The sequence below is a fragment of the Manis javanica genome, chromosome 13 (genome assembly GCF_040802235.1).
Source record: "Manis javanica isolate MJ-LG chromosome 13, MJ_LKY, whole genome shotgun sequence".
NCBI classification, from domain to species: Eukaryota; Metazoa; Chordata; class Mammalia; order Pholidota; family Manidae; genus Manis; species Manis javanica.
In genome coordinates this window covers 71,595,124-71,618,150 of record NC_133168.1, presented here as the reverse complement: position 1 = coordinate 71,618,150, position 23,027 = coordinate 71,595,124, and the positions used below count along the sequence as shown (strand labels likewise).

Here is a 23,027-nt window from a genome sequence, read left to right as displayed (position 1 = left end):
AATGGAATGAGAACTTGTCTATCCCTCATCCCAAATTAAAGCCAAAACTGCTAAAAAATTACAGAAGTTTAAATGGTCACTGGTGATACACGGCCTACTGAATGAGGAAAGGAAGACTGTCCCTAAAGAACATCTCTAGAGATTTGCTTCCCACCTGTGACTCCATGAACCAGCACTGATTTGAAGCATTTTTTTCCTCAATCTATAAATCTTAATGTTAAACTGTTAATTTCTAAGTGCTATGCCTCCCAGACACCTATCTCCAGAACTCAAGCCCTGGCTTCTGCAGAGAGAAGGTGTGGGGGTAGGTAGTAGGGGGAACCCCTTCACACTACAAGTACAACCAGAAATAGTGTGCCTACCCTCCATGAATACATGAGAGGATCTGGGAACCCAGTCAATAAAGAATGTCTTTTTTCTGAGTGACCCACTGGATTCACCCTTCCCCCTACCCAGAGGCAATGGCGAGCAAGTAGGCAAAGCTGCCTGTACTACAGAAGCAGGTGCCCTGCTCTCTTCCCAATACCAGGCCCTCAGGGCATGTCTTCTTCAAGGCCTGAATCCCTAAAAAGACTAAGCCAGCTTAACTTCCCTAGTATCCAGTACTCCCTCAGTCCAGGAGAGCTGGTGATACTAAATAAAGCACAGGGTGCGTGTCAGAAACACAGAGAAATGAGGGAGAAGTAGCCAAAGCCCTGCATCCTCTACCTGCTGTCTCCAGAACCAGCCTGACTAGATAGCTGGTGAGCTTCTATGACCAACAGTCCCATCCTCTAAAGTCTTAAGACCCTCAAATGGGACCACTTCACTGTAAGATCCCAAGAACCAGGGGAAGCATCTTCTGCACTGGAACCTGACACACGGGTTCCATTTCTCAGGCCTTTCTGGAGAGGGACACAGGTTCTTTTACCTTTGCTTGATGTTTATCTTTGCTGAGTACAGGGAAAAAGCCAATGCATCTCACTGGATGCAGCAACAGGAACTGGCTTACAGAGAAGATTTTCTTCTCTTATATAGAAAATTTAAGTCTGATGAAAATAAAAGTATCTCAATAACAAATTCTATTAACTTCTAATATTACAGGCCTTTTGTATGTATTACTTTATTGGAAAAGTAATATAATCTACAATGAATTATTTTGAAAAATATCTCTGTAACATATATAACAGGACTGTAAGTCCTGATTGTTCTGGACTCCCATCCAGCCTCTGACCAAGTTTCTCATGACGCTGCTGTGGTTAATATGTAATGTATGGCCTAGAACACACAGAAGCTCTAGATTTATTATACCTGGATGGCAATAACCAGAATGTCAGAAAGTTCTTCATTAGTCTATTTATTTTTTTATATTAAAAGCTATTATGAAATACAGATTTACTGATAGCACAAAGGTAGAAATTTTAGTAAATACAACAGATTCTAGACTCAGGATCCAAGTATGTGTTAGCAGGTTTGAACAACGGCCTGAAACAAGACAGGATTCAGTTAAGGATAGATGTGAAAACTGTACTTGGGTTCAGGCACAGGATAGATGAACTGTATGCCCTAGAAGCAGTTACCATCAGACTGTCAGAGAAGGTGCAGCTGCTATAAAACCTCACCCCCAGCATCAAAACAGTCCAGACCCAGCAGGTGGGGTGGCAGGCACAATGTCTCTCTACCAGCAGTGCCTTTGAGACATTCAGTTTGAGTGTAGGTCCCTATTTGGAGGCACTTATACAAAAAATGAAGTTGATTGGAGAATTATGAATAGGGTGGTAGAGAGACTTGAAACCACATAATGGGAAAAACCACATAAGGGAACCAGTTAACCTAGTGAAACCAACTATCTTCAAATATTTAAACAGCCATGGAATAGAAGAGGGACCTACATATATCTTCTGAGTTTTAAGAAGGCATAAGTAGAACCGAAATCCAAGAAAACATTTCAGGTTAATATAAGAAAGAATTTCCTAGCAATTTACATTACTAGAAATAAAACACTTTACCAAGTGGTAAGTTCCTTATCACAAAGCATTCAAAATGATAATTTAGAAGCAATTCATATTTCAAATGTGGGGGGGAGGCATGTAGATACCGTATGAATTTTTAAAATTCACTATTATTCTAACACAAAATAATCAAAATCCACAAATTATATGTACAGAAGTAACTGGTCTAAGACCAGATTCCATAAGTGAGAGAATATTATTTCAAAAGTTGTATTAACTAAAACATTTTCAAAATGCCCCACAGTTCCCCACAACTGTAAACAGTCTTTTCCTTTCACCTCCCTGTGAGAGCATACAGTACAGGAGAGAAGGCAGATAGAAACTTGAGACAAAAGAAACATTTCAAAATACAGTTAATGCTGCAATTCATGTGGAAAAACTAGCCAGTCGAGATTATCATGTACATAGTAAAACACACACACTTCATTTTTAATATTTTAAATGCTTAGTCCATTAGAACTTTGTCTCTTCTGAAATCATGCAAGATCAAGCAGATAATGGGTTAAGCCCAAAAAATAAAGGAGCGACAGCAAATTGGACTGCATGTTTGAAAAACCCTATAAAATGTTACAAGCAAAACAGGAAAGCCTGTGTTAATAATGCATAAACCAAAAGAGAAAAAAAGCTACCCATTTAATGGAATAATGCTTTTATCCTTGCAGTTAAAATGAAATAAACCATGACTATTAATCTAGTAAGACCATGTAAAAATGTAATTCTTAAACATTTACTAAAATGGGATAGTTCAGTAACCACTCTAAAAATCAAGGCCTTGGGTACAGCAGTGTTTAAGCGCTAAATACCAATCTCCCGTCTGTGGACGCCATTACCCACCCTGTCACCATAGCGACGCTAACAGTATGCCTGACTTCAAAGACAAAGATGTAATTTCAGACTTCCAGCAGCCAGAGGGAGTGGTAAGAATATTCTACCCAGGCGGTGTCAGCTGATGATAAATTATAAAAATATCCAGGAAGGTTATGAGGCGGACTGTACCACATACTCTCATATTCCTGGGGGAAGACTTACATTAGTCAAACACACTGTAAGACAGCAAGAGTAAAACAAAAAGTAAACAAGAAACAATCTCAATGGAATCTGATTTCTTTTTCTTTTCTAAAATTACAAGGTACAGAGTTCTGCCTTCCTTTTCTCTTGCTCCCAGGAGAAAATAAAAATAGCTTCTACCACTCCCTTTCTTGTTCAGATTAAGAGGGACTGAAGATGTGCATGGTGCTCCAAGGGACTTGCAAAACCACCTCTAGAGCTGCTACTCCTATATTGGTGAAACTCTGGCATTTGTCAAAAATTGTTTTAAGCACAAGCAGGCAGCTAAGGGAGCAAACCGATTTGTGCACTTCAGCTGCAGGAGAGCAGCTACCCAAACTCTGGGAGCTTTTCTCCAACTACCCCATCTAATCCCAACAAACTCAAGATATTTTTTTAAGTCCTCTGAAGGGAAAATATTGAAACACAATTTGTCAGCTTATAGGTTTTCGTGTCTTAAAAAAAAAATACCATAAATGAATAAAGCTGACATACACAGTGCTGCTTCATGATTTTGCAGCTGAACAGTTTTAGTTAAAAGCACAAGCCCTACAGTTGAGAGGGCCACAAAATCCTGAGCAAATAGCTTTCCTAGAGGTAATAAAATACAGAATAACGAGCCTTGGAGTTAAAGCCTTTTTGAAGAGCTCCTACCAAATTACCCAAGAGGAATCACTCCAAGGAGGCTTTACCAAACCACCAGGACTTGCTTTTACTTGAAAGAAATTGAAAGTGATGAGAATGGCCAACAATGAACAGTAGTTTTACTATAATATTACAGCTTTATAAGAATATATGTTAAATTCTTTTAGTTGAGTTCTGACATATGGTTTGGGCTCAAAAGTCTAATTCTGTTACAATAACAGGAACACAGTACAGCTGTCCTTTTTCAAAAGATCTGAAGGACAGACTAAACGTTGATGAATGGCCAAAAGGGAAAGATAGATATGGATTCAAATCAAGACTGGTGTCAACATCCTTGCCCCTTACTGGGTCACCGGCCTGCTGACCATACCCACTCTCTCTGTATGAGGCATAGCAACCAAAATATAGCTGGAATACAATTTCTTACACTAGGCGGGGGAGCAGAGGTGGGGTTACCACACCAGCTTAGCATTCCTCCCCACTAAAACTCAGGAGAAGCTAGATGGATTATGGACTTATCCTTTTTCTCCTGAGAAACACATCTCCATTTTTATTATGTACTCACGTCAAGAGGTACAAGAAAAATAAACCATATAAATTTTGCCACAAGATATACACTGAAATGGTTATAACTATTAAGTCATTAATGGAATGCTTGCATTGCAAAATTCAGACATCACCAGACTCACCAATTAATGTTGACCCCAAATCTTGCAGCCCAAAGATTAGCAATCTTTTCCCATCAAAACATACAACAGAAAAAAACCAAATCACAAAACAAAATGTCACCTATCCCTCAAAACAAAGAAAAACAAGTTTATGAAATATACTTTTTACAACTGAACTATTTCCTTGCTAAATGACTTTTCATCCTGCTACATATTTTATGCTTACAAAATAATTGTTTTAAAAAATTACTCTGAAATAAAAATGGGCTCAATAAACTACTCCTTTGGACAGAACTGATGGATTTATAATTTTGACAGGCAAGTTATAGAAAAACAGCCCATCATTCATTCATTTATTTATGTGACAGGATGCCTAATATAGGCCCTGAGTAATCATCCCAAATAAAGCAAACTTCTTTAACACTAAAACAACAACAACAACAACAAAAAACAGAAAACTCGTCTTTTGACATCTTTACTGTTTTCACAGGCGTATTGCTTATGTTCCTTTATAGAATATTTCCTTGGACAAAATAATAAAAGAAAATCGATATTCCATCCAGAAGAAATAATGTTTTTGCTTTATGTGACCTCAGTTTCCCCTTTCCATCTTGGAGATCGGAAATGCAGCCTTAAATTCAATAGCTGTTCATAGTAACTGCATTAGCATGGTGTGCTTGCTTCTCCCTTTTCAAAACTTTTTTTTAAATATGTGTTCCACTTTGAATAGTTCTAGTTTATAAAAATGTTTTGCTGTAGGTCAGCTCAAATCCTTTTTAGAAGCACAGAGGTTACAAATTCTACATAGAAACATAGGAAATGAAAACATTTTCACAACAGGACCTTTTCAGTGAAAAGTAGCCATTGGTACATTTAAAAATAAACAAATTTATTTATAATTCACAGGGACATATGTTCAGAGAATACCTCATCCAAGCTGTTTTTTAAATAGTTTTGTTGATGAAGAAATCTATGTTCTTAAACTTTGATCGCTAAGTTATACAGTGTCTGGGTCATACTTTATATCAGAATGCCACACTAAAAAATGCATTAATTAGTTTCATAGGTAAATTCAAAAGTTGATAGGGAGGATAACATACAAAAGGTATGACAGGATAGTCAATAAAAAGGTTAGGAAAAGTAAAATGCATTAATCTATTTACAACTGTGAATTCACATTCATTCCCTCTGTAATTTGTCCAGGTACCTTCTCACTAGTACCATTGCTGGCTAAATAGAGTGGACTTATTAAATAACCATTTGCAAAATTCTCTATTTGGGATGTACTGTTTAAACATCAATAAATGCGACTGTCTAAATGAACGGCACTAAAAAACCAGGACAAGATAGGCAAGATGTTCCCCTTGCAAAACCCACCTGATTCACGACATATTTACTTGATGTCATCTAATCAACTGGCATGAAACAAGGCAGAGTTCCAAAAGTTGTATTTCTTGTATTAATATGGTAATTTAGGCATGCCCCTCTTGGTTATTCCCCCCTTTTCTGTGTGTATTTTGTGTGTGTATGTATTCGACTTAGGAGGATATCTTAAGTTATTTTTCCGGATCCACCACCTTCAGTCTCCCACTAAAGATGTGTTATCGGTCACAGCTGGTTATTTGTGGACAAGCACTATGGCTCATACAGTTATATGTCTTAGAAATCTGAAAACCCTTTGCACAATCTAAGGAGTTTATCTAAAGCAGACCACCTGCAAGGAAAGTACATTTCTACCCATGCCTTTGCTTATGCCTTCTTTTTCTTTCCTGTTTCCTTCAGGTGATTTTACCACTCACTGACAGCACCACAAGTCAGACAGGGCAAAGGAAAAGTGAACTCCATTCAGCCATGTAGTTACCTATGCAACTGACAGTAATGTTGGGAGTACCAATTCAGGTAACATCAGTGACTAATACTACATTTTTGAATTACCAATATATTTCATTTGTCGAAACTACACCTGTAATTTTTCATAACCAGTTGGCCATGAGATAAAACCAGGATGATTTGCCTCTTCACCCCCTCTCTTTTCCCTTCCCCCCAAAATTTAGTCTGCAGCACTTAAACCAAAAATTACAGCATAATCTTGGGGAAATTGTTTTACATTAAAATGTATGTTAATGGAGTTGTCTCATTTCATATTCATCTGTTATGTGGTAAATAAAAAGGAAGAACACAAAATCAAAATGAATGCAGAAGAACCCCAAGAGTATTCAAACCCCCAGAGGTATTCTATTCGAAGAGGCCCATGGTGCGGGGCCCAACAACAGGGGACAGGCGCGGAGTTGCGGAGATAAGGTGTCAGCTGAGAGTCCGCGACTAGGGTCTCCACGGCTCTACAATGTCTCTCTCCCAGTTCTCCTCATCCACAGAAAAGGAATGCTGACGTTGGTTAGACTGGCAACCCTCACAAGCCCTGGCAGCTAAATGCAATTTCGAAGGAGAAGGAAGGCAAAGAAAGGGTAAGAAATCGACATTTATGGAGCACTTATGTGTAAGACAGGCACCACCCAAGAGGTTTTATGTATGTTATATCTCAGGTACTGCAAAGGGTAAAGGTGAAGCACCTAGGCTGCAAAACTAAACTGGTCATGTGTGAATATGCTCTCTCAACAATGTGTACATTTATTATACACTTTTAAAAAAATTGGATACCCAAAAAGGGCTAGAATGATATCAAAGATGGCTAGAATTTTAATATTTTGTTTTCATCCCTATAAAATAGAAAGTGCAAATTAAGTCAGGGGAAAAGTAGTAAAAATAATAAAATCCCTCACGAAAGTCACTCAAGAAAGCTAGCACAACCGTTTTTCTACCACACCAGGTATTCATAAAAGTGTTAGGAATCAACATTCTTCCCCTACAACTACTAGGCACTGATAATAAATGACTATAAATACCAGCTGACCTGTGAAGGAGGCTAACAGAATTTTGCTGTAGCCATCACTGCTTTATACTTCCAAATATCCAAGACTTCCACCAAATGGCAACACATTTCTGTAAACTTACATGGTGAAAGCACGAATTCTGCAGACTTTATAGATGGTTCTCTGAAGATAAAGTGAGAAAATACATAAAGCATTATAAATGAAAGCATCCTGAATATAAGTGTGTTTTTTGGCTAATTTCTTATTATTGAATGTATTATAGGAAAGAACAAACACTACTAAGCTAGTGAAGTAATTTAAAGTTTATTTTTAAATTTTATTTCTACCATAAAACGGTAAACATAGGAGGAAATAAATGATTTTTAAGTGCAATTTAACCTTTCTGTGTAAAGCAAAATCTTGTGCCTTAATCAGGAATATGATTTAGACATACTAGTGAAGTGAAAGCATACATGTAGTAACTATGAAAAACAAAAAGTACTTGGGGAAATTTGAACATATTTGTATTTATTCAAGGGCACTCATGACTATAATCAAAACTGGCAAAAGTTTAATTTAAAAGGAGAGACAGTCTTAGGTTTGACAACTGAAGTTCATGAGGACACTCGGGAGTGTGCAGGAGCAGGTGCGTGCAGGCAGCTGCTGCAATGGAATGAGCTCTAGATTCACTATAACCCCACCATTCCTGAACTTTTGAGAACAATTTTCTACCATTTTTGAGTCTCTATTTTCACATCTGGGGATTAGAACTTTAAAAATCTCTGAATCAAATTAAATATGTAAAAAACACACATTTTAAGAATTCATTAGTATTAAATCTTTGGTCTTTATGTAAGAAGTGAGATGACAGTGCTTTAAACACTGAAGAAAAAAAAGTGTGGGGTGGGGGGTGGAGGGTATGGAGTTGATTTAAAACCAAACCTAACAAGAGAATAATACCCCTTCCAGAATTCATGGTAATCTCCCTAATGCCCCATTTCCTCTGCTGGGATTCAAATATATCACAGAAACACATGGCATTCAAAAGGGTAAACCACTTTTACAAAATAAAAGAGAACACCTTTTAAAAAGAGTATGTTAAAACCAGGTTCCCTGCCCCTCCCATAATACACCTCAAAAAAGAAAAACAAAGACATTAAATTTGCATACTAGGCTTACAAAGACATATTATTCAAAACAAGTTTCAGAGAGAAGAAACTATAATAAGATAAAGTAAGGAATGTTCTTCCAAAATGAACTGATACAACAAAAACAAAGCCTCAATCCTTCAAAAGTAAACCAAACAAATATAAAATAGCCTACCCCTACCCAAGGAAAGGAACATACTAGGATATAAACTTGCTGCACTATCCTAAAAGCAAAGAGAATGAGACCAGCCATGACTCCCAATTGAACTATATATAGTTTCATTTATTTCTTGAGACTGTACTCTCTCCTACTCCAAGTTAGAGTTAAAAACACTCTGTTATGATCTGTTGAGTTGTTTACACAACAATCCCTGCTACAGTATTCTTCAAATCATCTCCAAGAATTTAAGTGAAATGTAAAGTTATAGCCAATGCTATCATTCTTTCAACATCAATTCCTTTTTACAACAATGTTTTACCTCTTGTATAAAGAACTATACAGAAAATAAGGCTTTGGTCACAAAGATAAATTGCTTTCTTTTAGGAGTTTCAGAATTCAAGAAAGTAATTCAGGACTTGCATTTTAATCACACAAAATCTCTGGGTATTCTTTTCTCCCTAAAACCAGCGTCCCACCACCATTTCCCTGTGATTGTCACCAGTACCACTAGATCTCCTGGTCACTCAGTTTAAAAACCTTAAGAGCATCTATCATTCATCCCTCCCTTTATTAAAACAATTTTCTCCCTCTGTATTCTCACTACCATCACTTCTTAACAATCTGACTGAATCTCATTAGTGAGAAAATACAACTGCCTCTACATTTGTCTCCCTGCCTCCAGTGATAATAAAGACATTTTGAAAATGAAAGTTTTGTATAAATAAAAGACATGGTACAATTCACCTGTCTTGGTAGCCTGAAAGTACCAGGCTTTCAAAAATAGAAGAATGGGGTGGGGTCTACTTTGGACTAGGCAAAACAGATGTCAGGAGGTGCACGTCATCAAAGTTCACAAACCTTACACCTATGATACTCGCTAAGATCCTTACTCTGGACATATTTGTTCTCTTTAGCTGAAATTTCCAGCTGAAATTTTCATTTATATAAAACAAAACTTTTAAAAATGGTTTCCAGTAAATTTTTTCTTTATTATTTATTTATTTACCTATCTATCTATCTATCTATCTATCTATCTATCTATCTATCTATCTATCTATCTATCTATTTTTATTATGGTATCATTGATATACACTCCTATGAAGGTTTCACCAAAAAAACAATGTGGTTATTACATTCACCCTTAATATCGAATCCCCCCATACCCTACTGCAGCCACTGTCCATCAGTGTAGTAAGATGCCACAGAGTCCCTATTTGTCTTCTCTGAGCTACACTGTCTTCCCTGTGACCCAACACACACCATGTGCACCAATCATGATATCCCACAATCCCCTTCTCCCTCCCTCCCCCCACCTGCCCTCCCACACGCCTCCCCCTTTGGTAACCACCAGTCTCTTCTTGGAGACTGTGAGTCTGCTGGTATTTTATTCCATCAGTTTTGCTTTGTTGTTATACTCCACAAATGAGGGAAATCATTTGGTATTTGTCTTTCTCTGCCTGACTTATTTCACTGAGCATAATACCCTCTAGCTCCATCCATGTTGTTGCAAATGGTAGGATTTGTTTCTTTCTTTTGGCTGAATAGTATTCCATTGTGTATATGTACCACATCTTCTTTATCCATTCACCTACTGATGGACACTTAGGTTGCTTCCATATCTTGGCTATTGTAAATAGTGCTGCGATAAACATAGGGGTGCATATGTCTTTTTGAATCTGAGAAGTTGTTTTCTTTGGGTATCCAATAAGTTATTATACATAAAAAATGTATTATTTTGAAGCCAGATTTTCTCGAGATAACAGATAACTACAGAAGACTAACCACGTATTTTCAGAGTCATCATATGGTGTTAACTGGCTCACTGCACTTCTCAACCATCCATACTGATGGAAAAAATGAAGACTTACACAGATCCCTACTTACATCAGAAAGTGTAAGCACAGAGCACAAGTTTCAGATGGGGACAAGATATGGCCGTGCTGTCCCGCCATTCAGGGGTCACCAGGCTCACTCACAGTGGCCTGCTTTGAGGGAAGATACTTTACCTGTAGAAAAGATACAGCTTGTGCCACTGCCTCAATGCAGAATGCATACCGAGAAAAGGAGTTAAAGCTAAGACTTGTAACATACCACTCCACCCAAATCAAACCAATGAACTCCAAAGGCTTAAAAAAACCAATAAGCCAAAAAAAGCCCACACAAAATACAGAAATGCAGAAGGCATTTACCCATGAAACTGACTTGAGTTCATTAAAAATGAATGGTGGTTTTCACATCCCTGGGTTGCTAATATTTCCACTGGTGGTAAATCTAAAATTTAAAAATCACAGAGTATTTAATTCAGTGCCTTTATAGTTTCCACATGTTAACCCAGTGTCAGAGGTGAATGAAGACCTCAGGTATAGACCACAAAGGCCTTCCTTCCACTAGCAAGAAATTAAAGCTCCTGCACAATCATTTTGGTTCTGAAAACCGTCTCTACTGGGTTCCCACTGGTCCAGTGGGAAAAGACATTAGACTGTGCATTACAAAGGTAAGATTTCATTCTCCAGCAGCTTCCTTATTTGTGAGTTTTTTCTACTTCTCACTTTAACCAGGTGGTCATAAAGACTTCTCAAATTTCAAAGGAACTTCTCTCCTTCTCCCTAGACTTCCCTATTCTCAAATCCATCAGACTCCCAATCTGATCACACAGAGAGAGGGGCCATTGCAATTTCTGATATGTTAGAGATAGAGACAGAGTCCAGAAGAAGGCCCATGGCTCTCCCATGACATGCACAAAAAGGCTATTTACTCATAAGAAAAAAAAAAAATCCTACCATTTGCAACAACATGGATGGAGCTAGAGGGTATTATGCTCAGTGAAATAAGCCAGGCGGAGAAAGACAAGTACCAAATGATTTCACTCATATGTGAAGTATAAGTACAAAGAAAAAACTGAAGGAACAAAACAGCAGCAGAATCACAGACTCCAAGAAGAGACTAGCAGTTACCAAAGGGAAGGAGGTGGGGAGGAGGGACAAGGAGATTAAGGGGCGCTATGATTAACACATAATGTAGGAGGGTCATGGGGAAGGCAGTAAAGCACAGAGAAGACAAGTAATGACTCTACATCATCTTACTACAGTAATGGACAGTGACTGCAGTGGGGGTGGGGGGGACTTGATAATATGGGTGAATGTAGTAATGAATGTAGTAACCACAATGTTGCTCATGTGAAACCCTCGTAAGATTGTATATCAATGATACCTAAATAATAATAATAAAAGGCTATGTACTCAATTACATAACCCAAATCCCTAAATATGTTCCAAAGCTAATGGCACCCAAGAATGGGAGGGAGACCACCAAGGACATACATTAGTCATCACTGAAGATTTCAGTTGCTGTACTTTCATTCAACTTCTTCCTGAAGGCAGACAGTTCGTTTTCATCAGGGCTTTCTCTTACATATCAGGAAGGAAAGCCTTTAACGTAAGATTGAGCTGGAGCATGCCCTGAGATTGCTAACTCTAACATTTATTTTTCAAATGACACAATGGTGTTGAGAACTGACATAAATTGCTCAAGACCAGAACCTCAGCTGACACTGGCAGAGCAGGGCTCATGCTAAATGTATTACTTCATCAAACAAAGGTATCTTCCTGCCATACAAGTCATTATAAGCTGCTCATTTTTGTTTCTGTAAGGAGGGAAAAAAGGTGATATAAATTACTTCCAATTAATCATTTTTATAATGATCTGATGTAAATAATACAACAGTTAAGTATTTATATCATTCTAGTATAATAATTAGGTACCATTTAAATCAAGAGAACTCTAGAAAATTAGCTATCAGTAAGTGAATGCTAAAATTATGTATTTAATTTTGGAATTAATGTTCTCACCTGCATTGAACAAGGACAATATGCACAAATGTATGCACAGAGATTCCGCCGCAATTGAATACTACTATGAGCGCTTAAAAAATTCAAATGATGGCCCAATAATGAAATAAAGTGAAAAGACAAATACACCACAATCTAGCACTGGATACAATTTAGGTCCTGTGGAAAGAGACAACAATCATAACCTGAAGCTTTTTTCCGGATAGAATGCATTATGAAGAAAAGTAGCTGAGAAGGCTTAGTCACTTTTTTGTGGCTTAAAGCTTTCTTTCCCTCTTTTATTCCAGGCTTAAACAAAGTTCAGTGGGGCATCAAACTGCCTGTTTTAAATTACAGTCTGTATTTTAAAATAGAATGCATGCACGGCATGTTCCTGAAGCTCGGGGGTGGGAGTGTTATTCACGGAAAATTGAAGGCTTGTTGAGTCAATAATCTTCTTTGACACAGTAACAATTTTCAGCTAAAATTTCTTGACCCAAACAAAGGAAAACAAGACCATTCAGTTATTTTACAACAATTTAGAGAAGGCAAAAGAAAATGATGAGAGAGAGAGAGAGACACTCTAAAATTCAACATTGTCAGGGAAGAACAGAAAATTTTGCTCTCAGGTAAGAACCTTCTCTACATATATTTATTTCCTCTCCTAAACTGACAGTTAATATTAAAAATAGTTATTTCTAGTCCAAAAGAAAAATAAAAGCAATTAACCAGGCCACAAATGCTGCTATGAACACCTGCTGGTTATATATCTTGTTATGATGTGTGCCTTCAGTTACTTTAAGTGGAAATCTGTAAATTTAAATCTATTTCCCACCTAAGTTGGGTAGTATAAAGAAACAGCACTCCACATCTTTAGTGGTCATGGCTGCATAATCCAGAAGCAGCCCACTGACCCCTCGGACGCCAATGAAAAGGGGAAGCACTCTGAAGCAAGGGGGAAGGAGGCCTTTGGCTCAGCATGCCAAGAACTGCCACTTGTACGAACAGGAACAGCAGCACAGAGTGAGAAAAGGTACCTCTGGACATCGGCCATTTTTTCATGCTAGCATAAAATATTAAAACCTGAAGAAACTATGCTGCTGACAGCCTCTCCTACCTGAGCCCCATGTCCACATGTGAGAATTCCTCACACACAACGTTTTTTTGGGTTTAATCTAAAAGCCAACGCTACGCCTCTCCCCTTTCTGAGCAGAGAGTTCTCCTCTGGTCAGAGAGTGTTCATCCAGGTCGGGGCTGAGGCTTTTGCAGACAGACCTGGGAGCTGCAAGGTCACAGAGAAAGCTCCATGGCCTTACAAAGGTCATCTGAAGAGCTGCAAGCTGGTTCAAAACCTTCCAGTTCCCCCATTTGTTATGGCAAAATTTGTATGCTGACTTTTCTATTAGCCAGGAATATCTGCATTTATCATCCCTTACTTAATGAGCCTCATTTATCAACTATAGACCACAGTTATCCTTCTATTATCAAAACCAATATCCTGCAAATCAGTTATGTTTCAGCCTCTCTTCATCTCCAATTTTGTCTTGTGTCTATTTTTTACAGTACTTCTTCATTAATTTTGGGGGAATTGACAGTCCCATAAAATGGGTTGAAATTCATTTCCCCCATATTTTAAATGGAAATCGCCAGAATATTATGTGAAAAAGTCTGAAGGGTGTATGCTTAGTTAAAATATATTTTTCAGAATTAAATGACTTTTTAAAGTAACACTGCCACTAAGCAAATATCTCAGCTATAATAAATTTAGAATTATCCATTTATTTCAACAGGACTGAAGACCTCAATTTAGAAACACTTTGCACACAAACATTCAAGTTATTGAAAAGCAAACTACAGTTCTTTTTAAATATTAATTTACTCACCTTCCATATATCTAGCCTGCTTTTACCTGGAAGAAATCCAAACTGGTGAGGTTTTACTGAATATTATTTACAGAACAAATATTTAAAGTGGAAGATTGTTTTGAAAGAGGGAGAAACATTTTGCCACTTTTTACTAGTTCTTAACTCATTCAAGGATCATCTCTGCTTTCAAAATGACTACCAATATCACAAACCTACTCTGAGGGATAAAATTATAGAACAGCACGTATTAAAGAAAGAATCTATGTTAGAAAATAAACACTTGTTAAAGTCACAATCAGTTTTCCTAATGAGGATTTCCAAGCAAAGTCTTTACATTTTTCACCTTAATCCAAAAAGAATTGAGATCTCCATGTGGAATAAACCAATGACAAACATTATATTTAAGACTACGGTAAATCCCAAGTAAGAAACAAATATTTTGTGTTCCATTTAAAACTTATCCAAGATATCTGTACCTTCAGTTTCGAAACTATGCCAGTGATTGACCGTCTGTGCAGCAACTCGGGCTTACAGGCACCAGCCCTCAGAGGGCCTCCTCTTCCCTCCCCAGGGGTGCTCGCTTCCTGCGACCTCTCTAACTCCCAACCTCAGCAAACTCTAATTTAAATATCTAGAGAACATGGATGAGAAACACCTCATGTCTCCAGGTGCACACAGGGATTTTATCAATGCTTGAACACCAGATAAGGTGATAACAGATTAGATTTCTCTTTTATTCACTTAAAATTTCTTAAATGTTCACCTTTTAATGACAACTATTTAAATCAAGTTCAAGATACAAATTTTAAAAGTTTGGAAAGAGTTCATTCAGCAGCCATACCTGTAATTCTTACCTAGTAGATTTTGGCGTTTGCAAAAAACCTGCCAACTAACAGGTTAAGATCATGTTAACATTAAATATTAAATTTGTATTTCTAGTTGGGCTGAGAACTCCATTAAAAGGAAACCCCAGTTAAAAAACACTTCACCTACCTTTTTCCAAAAATTTCCATTCATTCACAGGAACTGTACTATCAAATCTACACACTTAAAAAAATGCCCCTATTAACATATATCAACATTCATATATGCTTTCAAAGTACATGACCTTTTACCCCTACCCAACATTGTCATTAAAAAGCAAAAAACCAAACACACATACACACAGCATTCTTTTTCAGTATGCCTTTTTCAAAGGCAGATCATTGTATGCTGTTGCTAATACCTAAAGCCCAAAGAATATTCTTGGTAATAACAGTTTTCTAACCATTCTTTTTCAGGCTTCCAATATCCTGTTTAACACCCTCTATTTCAAACAACAACCAGCATTTACTACCTCCTTCCTCTCACAAAGAGCTGAAAAACATGTGTTTTATCTAAACCTCAATATTTCCTTCTAATTGCAAATTCAACAAAAGTGCCATAAGCACTATTCCACACATTTAGCGGTTTTACTAAACTCTCAAAAGATCAAACCCTTTTCATGTCAACCTCTTTAGATACTTCCTATTCAAGGAAGAAAGGGTCAGAAAGAGGTTTTTAATGACCTGATGGGCCTTCTCAAAGGCTATTAGAATAGACTGTTCGCATTCAGTATCTTAGGTAAACAGAATAATGGACCCGCTAGCTTAAATACAAACTGGTGGCAGGCATCTCTGAAGAATAGAACAAATTAGTTATTTCTAAACGGAGGGATATTAACAAGTCTTCAGATCCCAGGAAGAGAAAGCACTATTTGCTTAGAACACGGAAGGAAATCAAACCTTTTTGTTTACTTCCTTTTATACATGTTTATAATATTATATTAACAAGCCATCTATCTGTTCTGTATTTACTTAACTATGATTACTCTGTCAATTTATTTTTACAATTAAAAAATACATATCACTAAGAAGTGCTTTCATGTTACCTTTAGTTTAATTATCCCAAAGTGCCGTTTCTCGTGAAGTTTAAGATCACTAAAGTAAAACTCAAAAGCCATTTAATAATAAAAGAAAATGATTTTCAGAAAAAAGCACCCTGTCAATACAAATATTACACTAACATAATCCTTTACGATCAGTAGCTTATGGAGAACACAGGCTCTGTTCCCTTGATGTCAATTCAATACTTGAGAAAAGATCCCTTAAGCAATGAAAAGAAAATACTGAAACCAGTGGACAGACCTATTTAAAAGTCTTTACATGTTATGTAGCTGTATTCCTATTATGTTAATGTGTGTATGCAATTTAGTTAGTAGTTTGTTAAAACCTATACATGCTTATGTTACCCTACAAGAAGATATGTCAAAGAAATAATCAATCTTCCCATGTTTTCTTCCGTCTGCTACTTCTATAGCTTTTCTTCTTCCTTCCTAATTACAACCCTTTAGTAGAATTCGTGCTTCATATAGAAAATTACCGAGTATCATAGTTCTTCCATGTGGTAAAGATAACTCAAGACAAATGCTGGGCATAGAAGCCACAGGGCATAAATCTGCAAAGAAGTAAAAAGCTAACCTTTTCAAAGAATATTGCTTCTCTCTCACTTACCAACTTTACATTTCCCTGTATGGCCCTGGAAGATGACTGGTTAGCCAGAGACGGGTAAGATTCCTCAAGGGATGAACAACCTAAGACAGGCACAGTCACAGGGGGGCCATCAGGTGAGAAATTGGGGATCAACAGAGGTGAGTCTTAGAACCTCACCCCCACTGTTTTGAGAGAAATCTTCTGCATCCGTGGATGTTTTGTTGCCCTTGTCTAGCTTGGATTAATACTTAGTCTATAAGCACAGACCTGATCATCTACATTTGCCCTCTTACAGCACTAAATTATGTTTTCTACCTTTATCTTGCATCTACCTACCACTTCAGCATTTTATTAAAAAATAATAATAATAAGGGAGAAATGTGGGATTCACATATAAATCAAGTATAAAAATCAAATGAATAATCATATCTGACTTGATTGTTTATAGTTCATGATGCGTGATCAAAACTGAAAGTTTCTGTGATGACTGCCCTTGCACTGTTCACCATGTAAGAACTTATTCACTATGTAAGAACTTGTTCACCATGTAAGAACTTGTTCGTTATGCTTCAGAAGATTGGAGACTGTTGAGAACTAGGCTTGGGGTTGATTAATGATTGTGCATTGAGTCCCCTATACAGAATTTTATTGTTGTTAACAACCATTTGATCAATAAATATGAGAGATGCCCTCTCAAAAAAAAAATAACTCTTTACATAAATTCTATTAGGAAAATACTTACTGAGTAAAACATATTAAATACCCTGAAAGACCCTAGTCTAATAGGGGGACCAAGACACCTATATAACTGCAATAAAAGGATAACCAGTAAATGCCACAAGAGATGAAAATGTAACAAAAGATTTAAGAGAAATTTTATTAAGTAGTATTTTAGGGGTTACCTATGAATGTAAATTGAGATTCACTCAATATTTATAAAGTAAAAGAGTAAGTTATACCATTTTTAAGACCTTCACTGTGCATTTTGCTAATGCTGGCTGGCTTCATTCCATGTCAATTTTAGACACAATATCAAAAAGAACTACAGAATGTGCTCAAATTTTAAGTGATAATATTCCAAAGAGATAAGTGTTCTTCAAGCTAATTTTTATATCACATGCTTGATGTTAATATTTGTTAATAACAGCAATACCAAAGGTATGTAAGTTAATGTACCTCAAAGGGGAAAAAGCTATATGATTAAGAAGTACAGAAATAAGTGAACATTAGAAAGATTTGTTCTAAGCTTATGTCTGAGTTCATTAAGTGAAAAGTAGTATTACTGGTCATGGCCAACAGGAAGACAACATGGACAACAGGGGGACATGTATTAATTTACCAGTCATTTGCTTTATTGTGGATGATCTTAAGATCTATGTCAGCTGGAAAACTAACTGCTTTAGCTACTGAAGATCACCAAGAATTTAATGACATGCAAATATAAATACCAGTTCAAACAACAGCTAGAGGACAACTTACTGAGGAACCAAATTACTGATGTACCATAAGGATATTGGAAATGTCTTGATTTCTTGTAATGGAAATATGACAATGTAATGAATATGTGCTAAGGAAAATATCACACATGCAGAAAATACTACAAAATCTATCTCAGTATAAGCCAACAGATTAAGAAATAACTTCCTAAGAAGCTTCCTTCTATAATCACAGATATGATGGATAAAGACTTAGTACTTATATATATGTAAAGTATATATATATAACACCATTCACGTGCATACACACACACAAAAGGGCTCAGCAACAAGTTGTGAATTATATGCTAAAGAAAAAAGTTTACAGCGTAAAACACAGAATCCATCGCCCTTTTTAATTCCTTCAAGAACCAAGTAATTGGATAATAAATATTCAATGACTAAAAGTTGACCACAATATATATTCCACACACAAAATATATATATATATAAAATGGTAGAATCTCTATATTTTTCAATATACAAATATACAGAAAAGTCCCACAATTTCCCTTAGTTCCAAATCATTAAACTAGAGATTACAAATATGATGGATTGTTTTTAACCTTAAATAAAAGGACAAAAATTCTATCACTGACACTTGAAAAGGAAAACCACAGCATAAATATCCAAAAGACCTAATAGCAGATTCAGATGCAATAAAACAATTATATAATAGTTTCCCAGTACCTGTGGTATCAACTTAGCCAAGTTAGAAAACTGAAGTATTTAATAAAAATAACACTAAAAATATATATTAGAGCCATATAGAATACCAGCAGATCCTTCCCCAAAACTATAATTACCTTAATTGTTTACAAAATATTGATGCATGATCCACAGAAATAAAAATACATTTGTAAACCTTGTACAGAAACTAGAAACAAAGCCTGCTGAAAGAAAAGTGGCGCACTTTAATTCATTAAATAAAGTCCATTTTTATCTTAACAGTTTGGGGACAGGAGGTCTTAGGTACACCAGCTTATCTATAGTTTTCCTTTATTCAGTTACTGATACTTCTATATACTCATCATAAGACTTGGAAACTTTATTGGTTAAAAAAAGATTATTGAAATATTAAGTTAATCAGCAGCTTATGTATCTGTGAGTTATAAAACAGAATGAAAATACCAATTAGAGCATTTCTTTTTTAACAGCTTCCTAAGAAAATGTACATTATGAGCAACCTTAAATTGTCTTTGGGAAATAGGCAAGGTAAAGATTAAGGAAGCAAGCAAAGCATTGCATGTATACATACAGAACAACTCAGAAAACCTTAAAACTATCGATTAATACATTGGTTCACTTCCTCAATACTTTTAGATCCTTTTCCAGTAATCAACTTAAAAAGCTTCAATCAGTTTTCTGGGACTACACGCTTCTTTCCCTCCCTAATTATGCTATAGAGTCAGCTAAATATCAACCACCTATTTCAGAGCTAAGCCACAGAAAAAAGCATAGTCTAGGTTAGAGACCCCAAAGTTCAAGTGGATGTGAAGAATGTCATACACTGCAAACTATTCTTAGAGCTACACAGAAAATCTGTATCAATTTATAACAAATTTTTCATAATTTTAATTGCATAGTAGTACACATAACCAGCCAATTGCAAACCTATGAAGTTGAGCTCCTCCGAAAACATTAAAAATCCAGTGGGAAAAAAGTGGAATTCACTATTCACCCACTTCCCATGGGTCAACTTCCTAAAACCACAAGCCAATTTCCAAATACTCAGTAAATGTTACATTTACCAACACCATTTACGTGCATACACACACAGAAGGGCTCAGCAACAAGCTGTGAATTGTATGCTAAAGAAAAAAGCTTACAGCGTAAAACACAGAACCTATCACCCTTTTTAATTCCTTCAAGAATCAAATAATTGGATAATAAATATTCAATGTGACTAAAAGTTGACCACAATAAATTTCACCCACCTCCCACTATACATGTAAAAGCTGTAAAAATTAGGGTTCCAAAACATGTGCATCAGATTCAAAGATACCAGACATTCTGTTGGCATCACTTACCTTCTTTAAGGCTATACGTAACATACAATGGGCACAGGATGCAGGCCAAAGGCCATGTGTGACATTCATTGCAAATGCCAGTTCTCAAATGTTTAGAATACAATGAATCTTACTTAATGTAAACATATTTGAAATTCAAAGTACAATCATGGCTAGTCTTAAGTAAAACTTCTCAATAGGGATTAAGCAATAAAATAATTCTTCAAATCAGAACATTTTAACAAGAAAATAATATAAAAACTTGTCTGCACAGATGTATTCTATTCATTTAAAAGGAAAACCTAATTTACGTCACCATTAAAATAAAGCAAATGAAGCACAGATGAACTATTTGTGGGCATCAACATGATACCCTGTAACATAGGAACTATTCTGATTAGTACATACCCCAAATCACCATATGCTATTTGCTGGTGGAAATACTGATAAGTTACTTTTTCCAATTTTAACCTAAAATACTTTCTTTTGGGTGAAAAAGACTGGGTGATTTCTTATTGCATAGAGCCCCAAAAGAAAGCCAACCACCAGATGATGCTTTATCCCATTCATAATTTATACCCTTTGCCAAGTAGGAAATTCTTTCTGTTTAACTCTTACCCAGACACCTCTACCTTGTTATCACCGCCAGAATGCAACAGGCTAAGCAAAGCATGACTGAGTGACAGAAACATCTGTCTGCCACAAAACCCACCAACCAAATAAAACCTTCCAAATGGACTCAAGAGATACCTACAAATCTCTGGACCAGGAGATACCTACAAATGAAACAGATCTTATCCAGGGCTACACAGCTGCTTAAGAATGAAGCCCCCAAAATTAACAAATTACAAATATATCTGAAATCTAGAAAATTCTCCCCCAAATCTTAATATAAAGTAGACCAAACAAAAACAACAGTTCTAAAAAAAATCTATAACTCAGTACATTTCCAAATCAGCACATTAATGCCTTACTGGTAAACTTGATGGTCTTTCTTGTTGTATTAAGTTCAAGTCTTCGTGGTTAGGTTTTCCAGGGGCCAAAGGAGGTTGAGATCTAGTTCCATAGCCTTCCTGAGACATGTCCTACACAAATACAAAAACAAAGCACTTATAAATATCTCGATGAGTTATAAGTTTCTTTGGTAACCAAAATGAAGCAAAGACTTATTAGAAACCCTCAAGTAATATGACATTTAAGCAGACATACACATGAGTTATAGCTATTATTTCTTTAACACTTTTATCAAAAGCAAAACCAAAAGACACAAAAAGCAGTGAATCATCAAGAGCAAAAGTATGTATAATTAACAACTCACATTATTATGAGACCATACAAACGAAAGACCGTATTTATGTTTTGCAGGCAGGTGGCAGTCAGTAAAACTTTGGGAAGGAGGTCAGCTATATCCAAACTCTTAAACTAGAGCAAATCAAACCTCATGTTATTATTTAATTCTGATTTTGGTTGAACTGCCTTTACTATTACCTTGAAAGTGTGAAAAATACCTAATGAAAACTTTATTATCAACTGATTTTTAATATGTCCTCTCCATAACCCACAAAACGACATTGTTGCTAAGCTCACAGTATCCTGGGGTTTCTACAAAACCAATAAACATTTATGTATAGAATTCCATATGTTCTTGTGGCATAGTTTCCGGAGAACCACAATAAAGAATAAAACAGCAGTGGGGAACAAAACACACCCAAAAAACCTGCTGAGGTATGAGAAACTTATCGTTAACATGGCCTTTCTGGCATCCTGTGGAACAGTTCCAGGAGGCCGTCTGCATGGTTTCAGTATTATGCTGAAACAATATTATATAAACCAAACAGCACACCACACCAAACTTACTATATACCAGATTGCGAGCTGTTTAACTATGTATGCTCAGCTACTAAACATTCTGCCACCATTTACACCCAAAGCCAAACAGCAGGACAGAATGTAAAATACTTATTATAGCATGTCTTAATTGGCATTGAAAGCTGAAGAACCAGTTTCTGAGTAGAGAGAAAAAAAGAATGGAAAACATCACTTAAAATTCACTCCCTTTCCCTGTCAGTTTAAATATGTGTTAGAATTGAAGAAACATTATATACAAGTTCTACTTCTCCTGTTAAATCCTCAAACTATTACTTAAAAAATTAATGTTTATTGGTTTAAACTCTATAAGAAGCTTCAGCTGCCCCACGCCTTTCTCACACACAGTATATGCTTAAAATTACCTGACTTCTTGGGCCAAGAAACTTCGGACCAATAGCTGCTGCTACAAAGCGCACAAGCTGTACAAACTAGGTTTAACCGGCCACGTGCTGGTGCAACCTGCCTTTAAAGAGGCTGGGAAGTAAAGAGCATGCCCAAAACTCAACATTTCCCAAGCAGCCCTCCTTCCCTTTAAATAAATCTACACACACACACACACACACTCTCTCTCAGAACACACACAAATCAAGGTATCTAACCTCCAACAGGAATGCATAATGCCCAGTCAGTACAATGCTTTTGTAAGAGAATCCAATACCAGTTGTCCAGGTTTTAATCTGCTGACAGTTAGGTGAGGTCTCAGTGAGCACACAAAATTGAAAAATACTTAAAAGGGCACCTCTTCAATCTGGCTGCCAGCGGAGAATTAACAATTAGGCAGTGGGGGACAAAAACCAAGGCTGAAAGCCACTCTCTCCGCCCCCCTTCCCCAGCACCACATTTCTTCCAGATCCCAACTTTGACTTGTCACATGGACTCCCCGCTGGGTGCCCTGCGGGTTCCTTTAGATCAACAACGAAGCTTTCCAATCAAGTAGGGCACA

At 36.5% G+C, this 23,027-nt stretch overlaps 1 protein-coding gene across 8 annotated transcripts in view; it reads right to left on the bottom strand.

Annotated features, from left to right (window-relative positions):
• Nucleotides 1-23,027, bottom strand: part of ARID1B (AT-rich interaction domain 1B) — a 411,155-nt gene that overhangs the window by 233,113 nt on the left and 155,015 nt on the right. For all 8 annotated transcript variants that reach the window (XM_073219809.1, XM_073219814.1, XM_073219812.1 and 5 more), the window contains exon 4: nucleotides 21,190-21,300. In XM_073219809.1, the coding sequence (XP_073075910.1) occupies nucleotides 21,190-21,300 (111 nt within the window). The remainder of the gene's footprint in view (nucleotides 1-21,189; nucleotides 21,301-23,027) is intronic.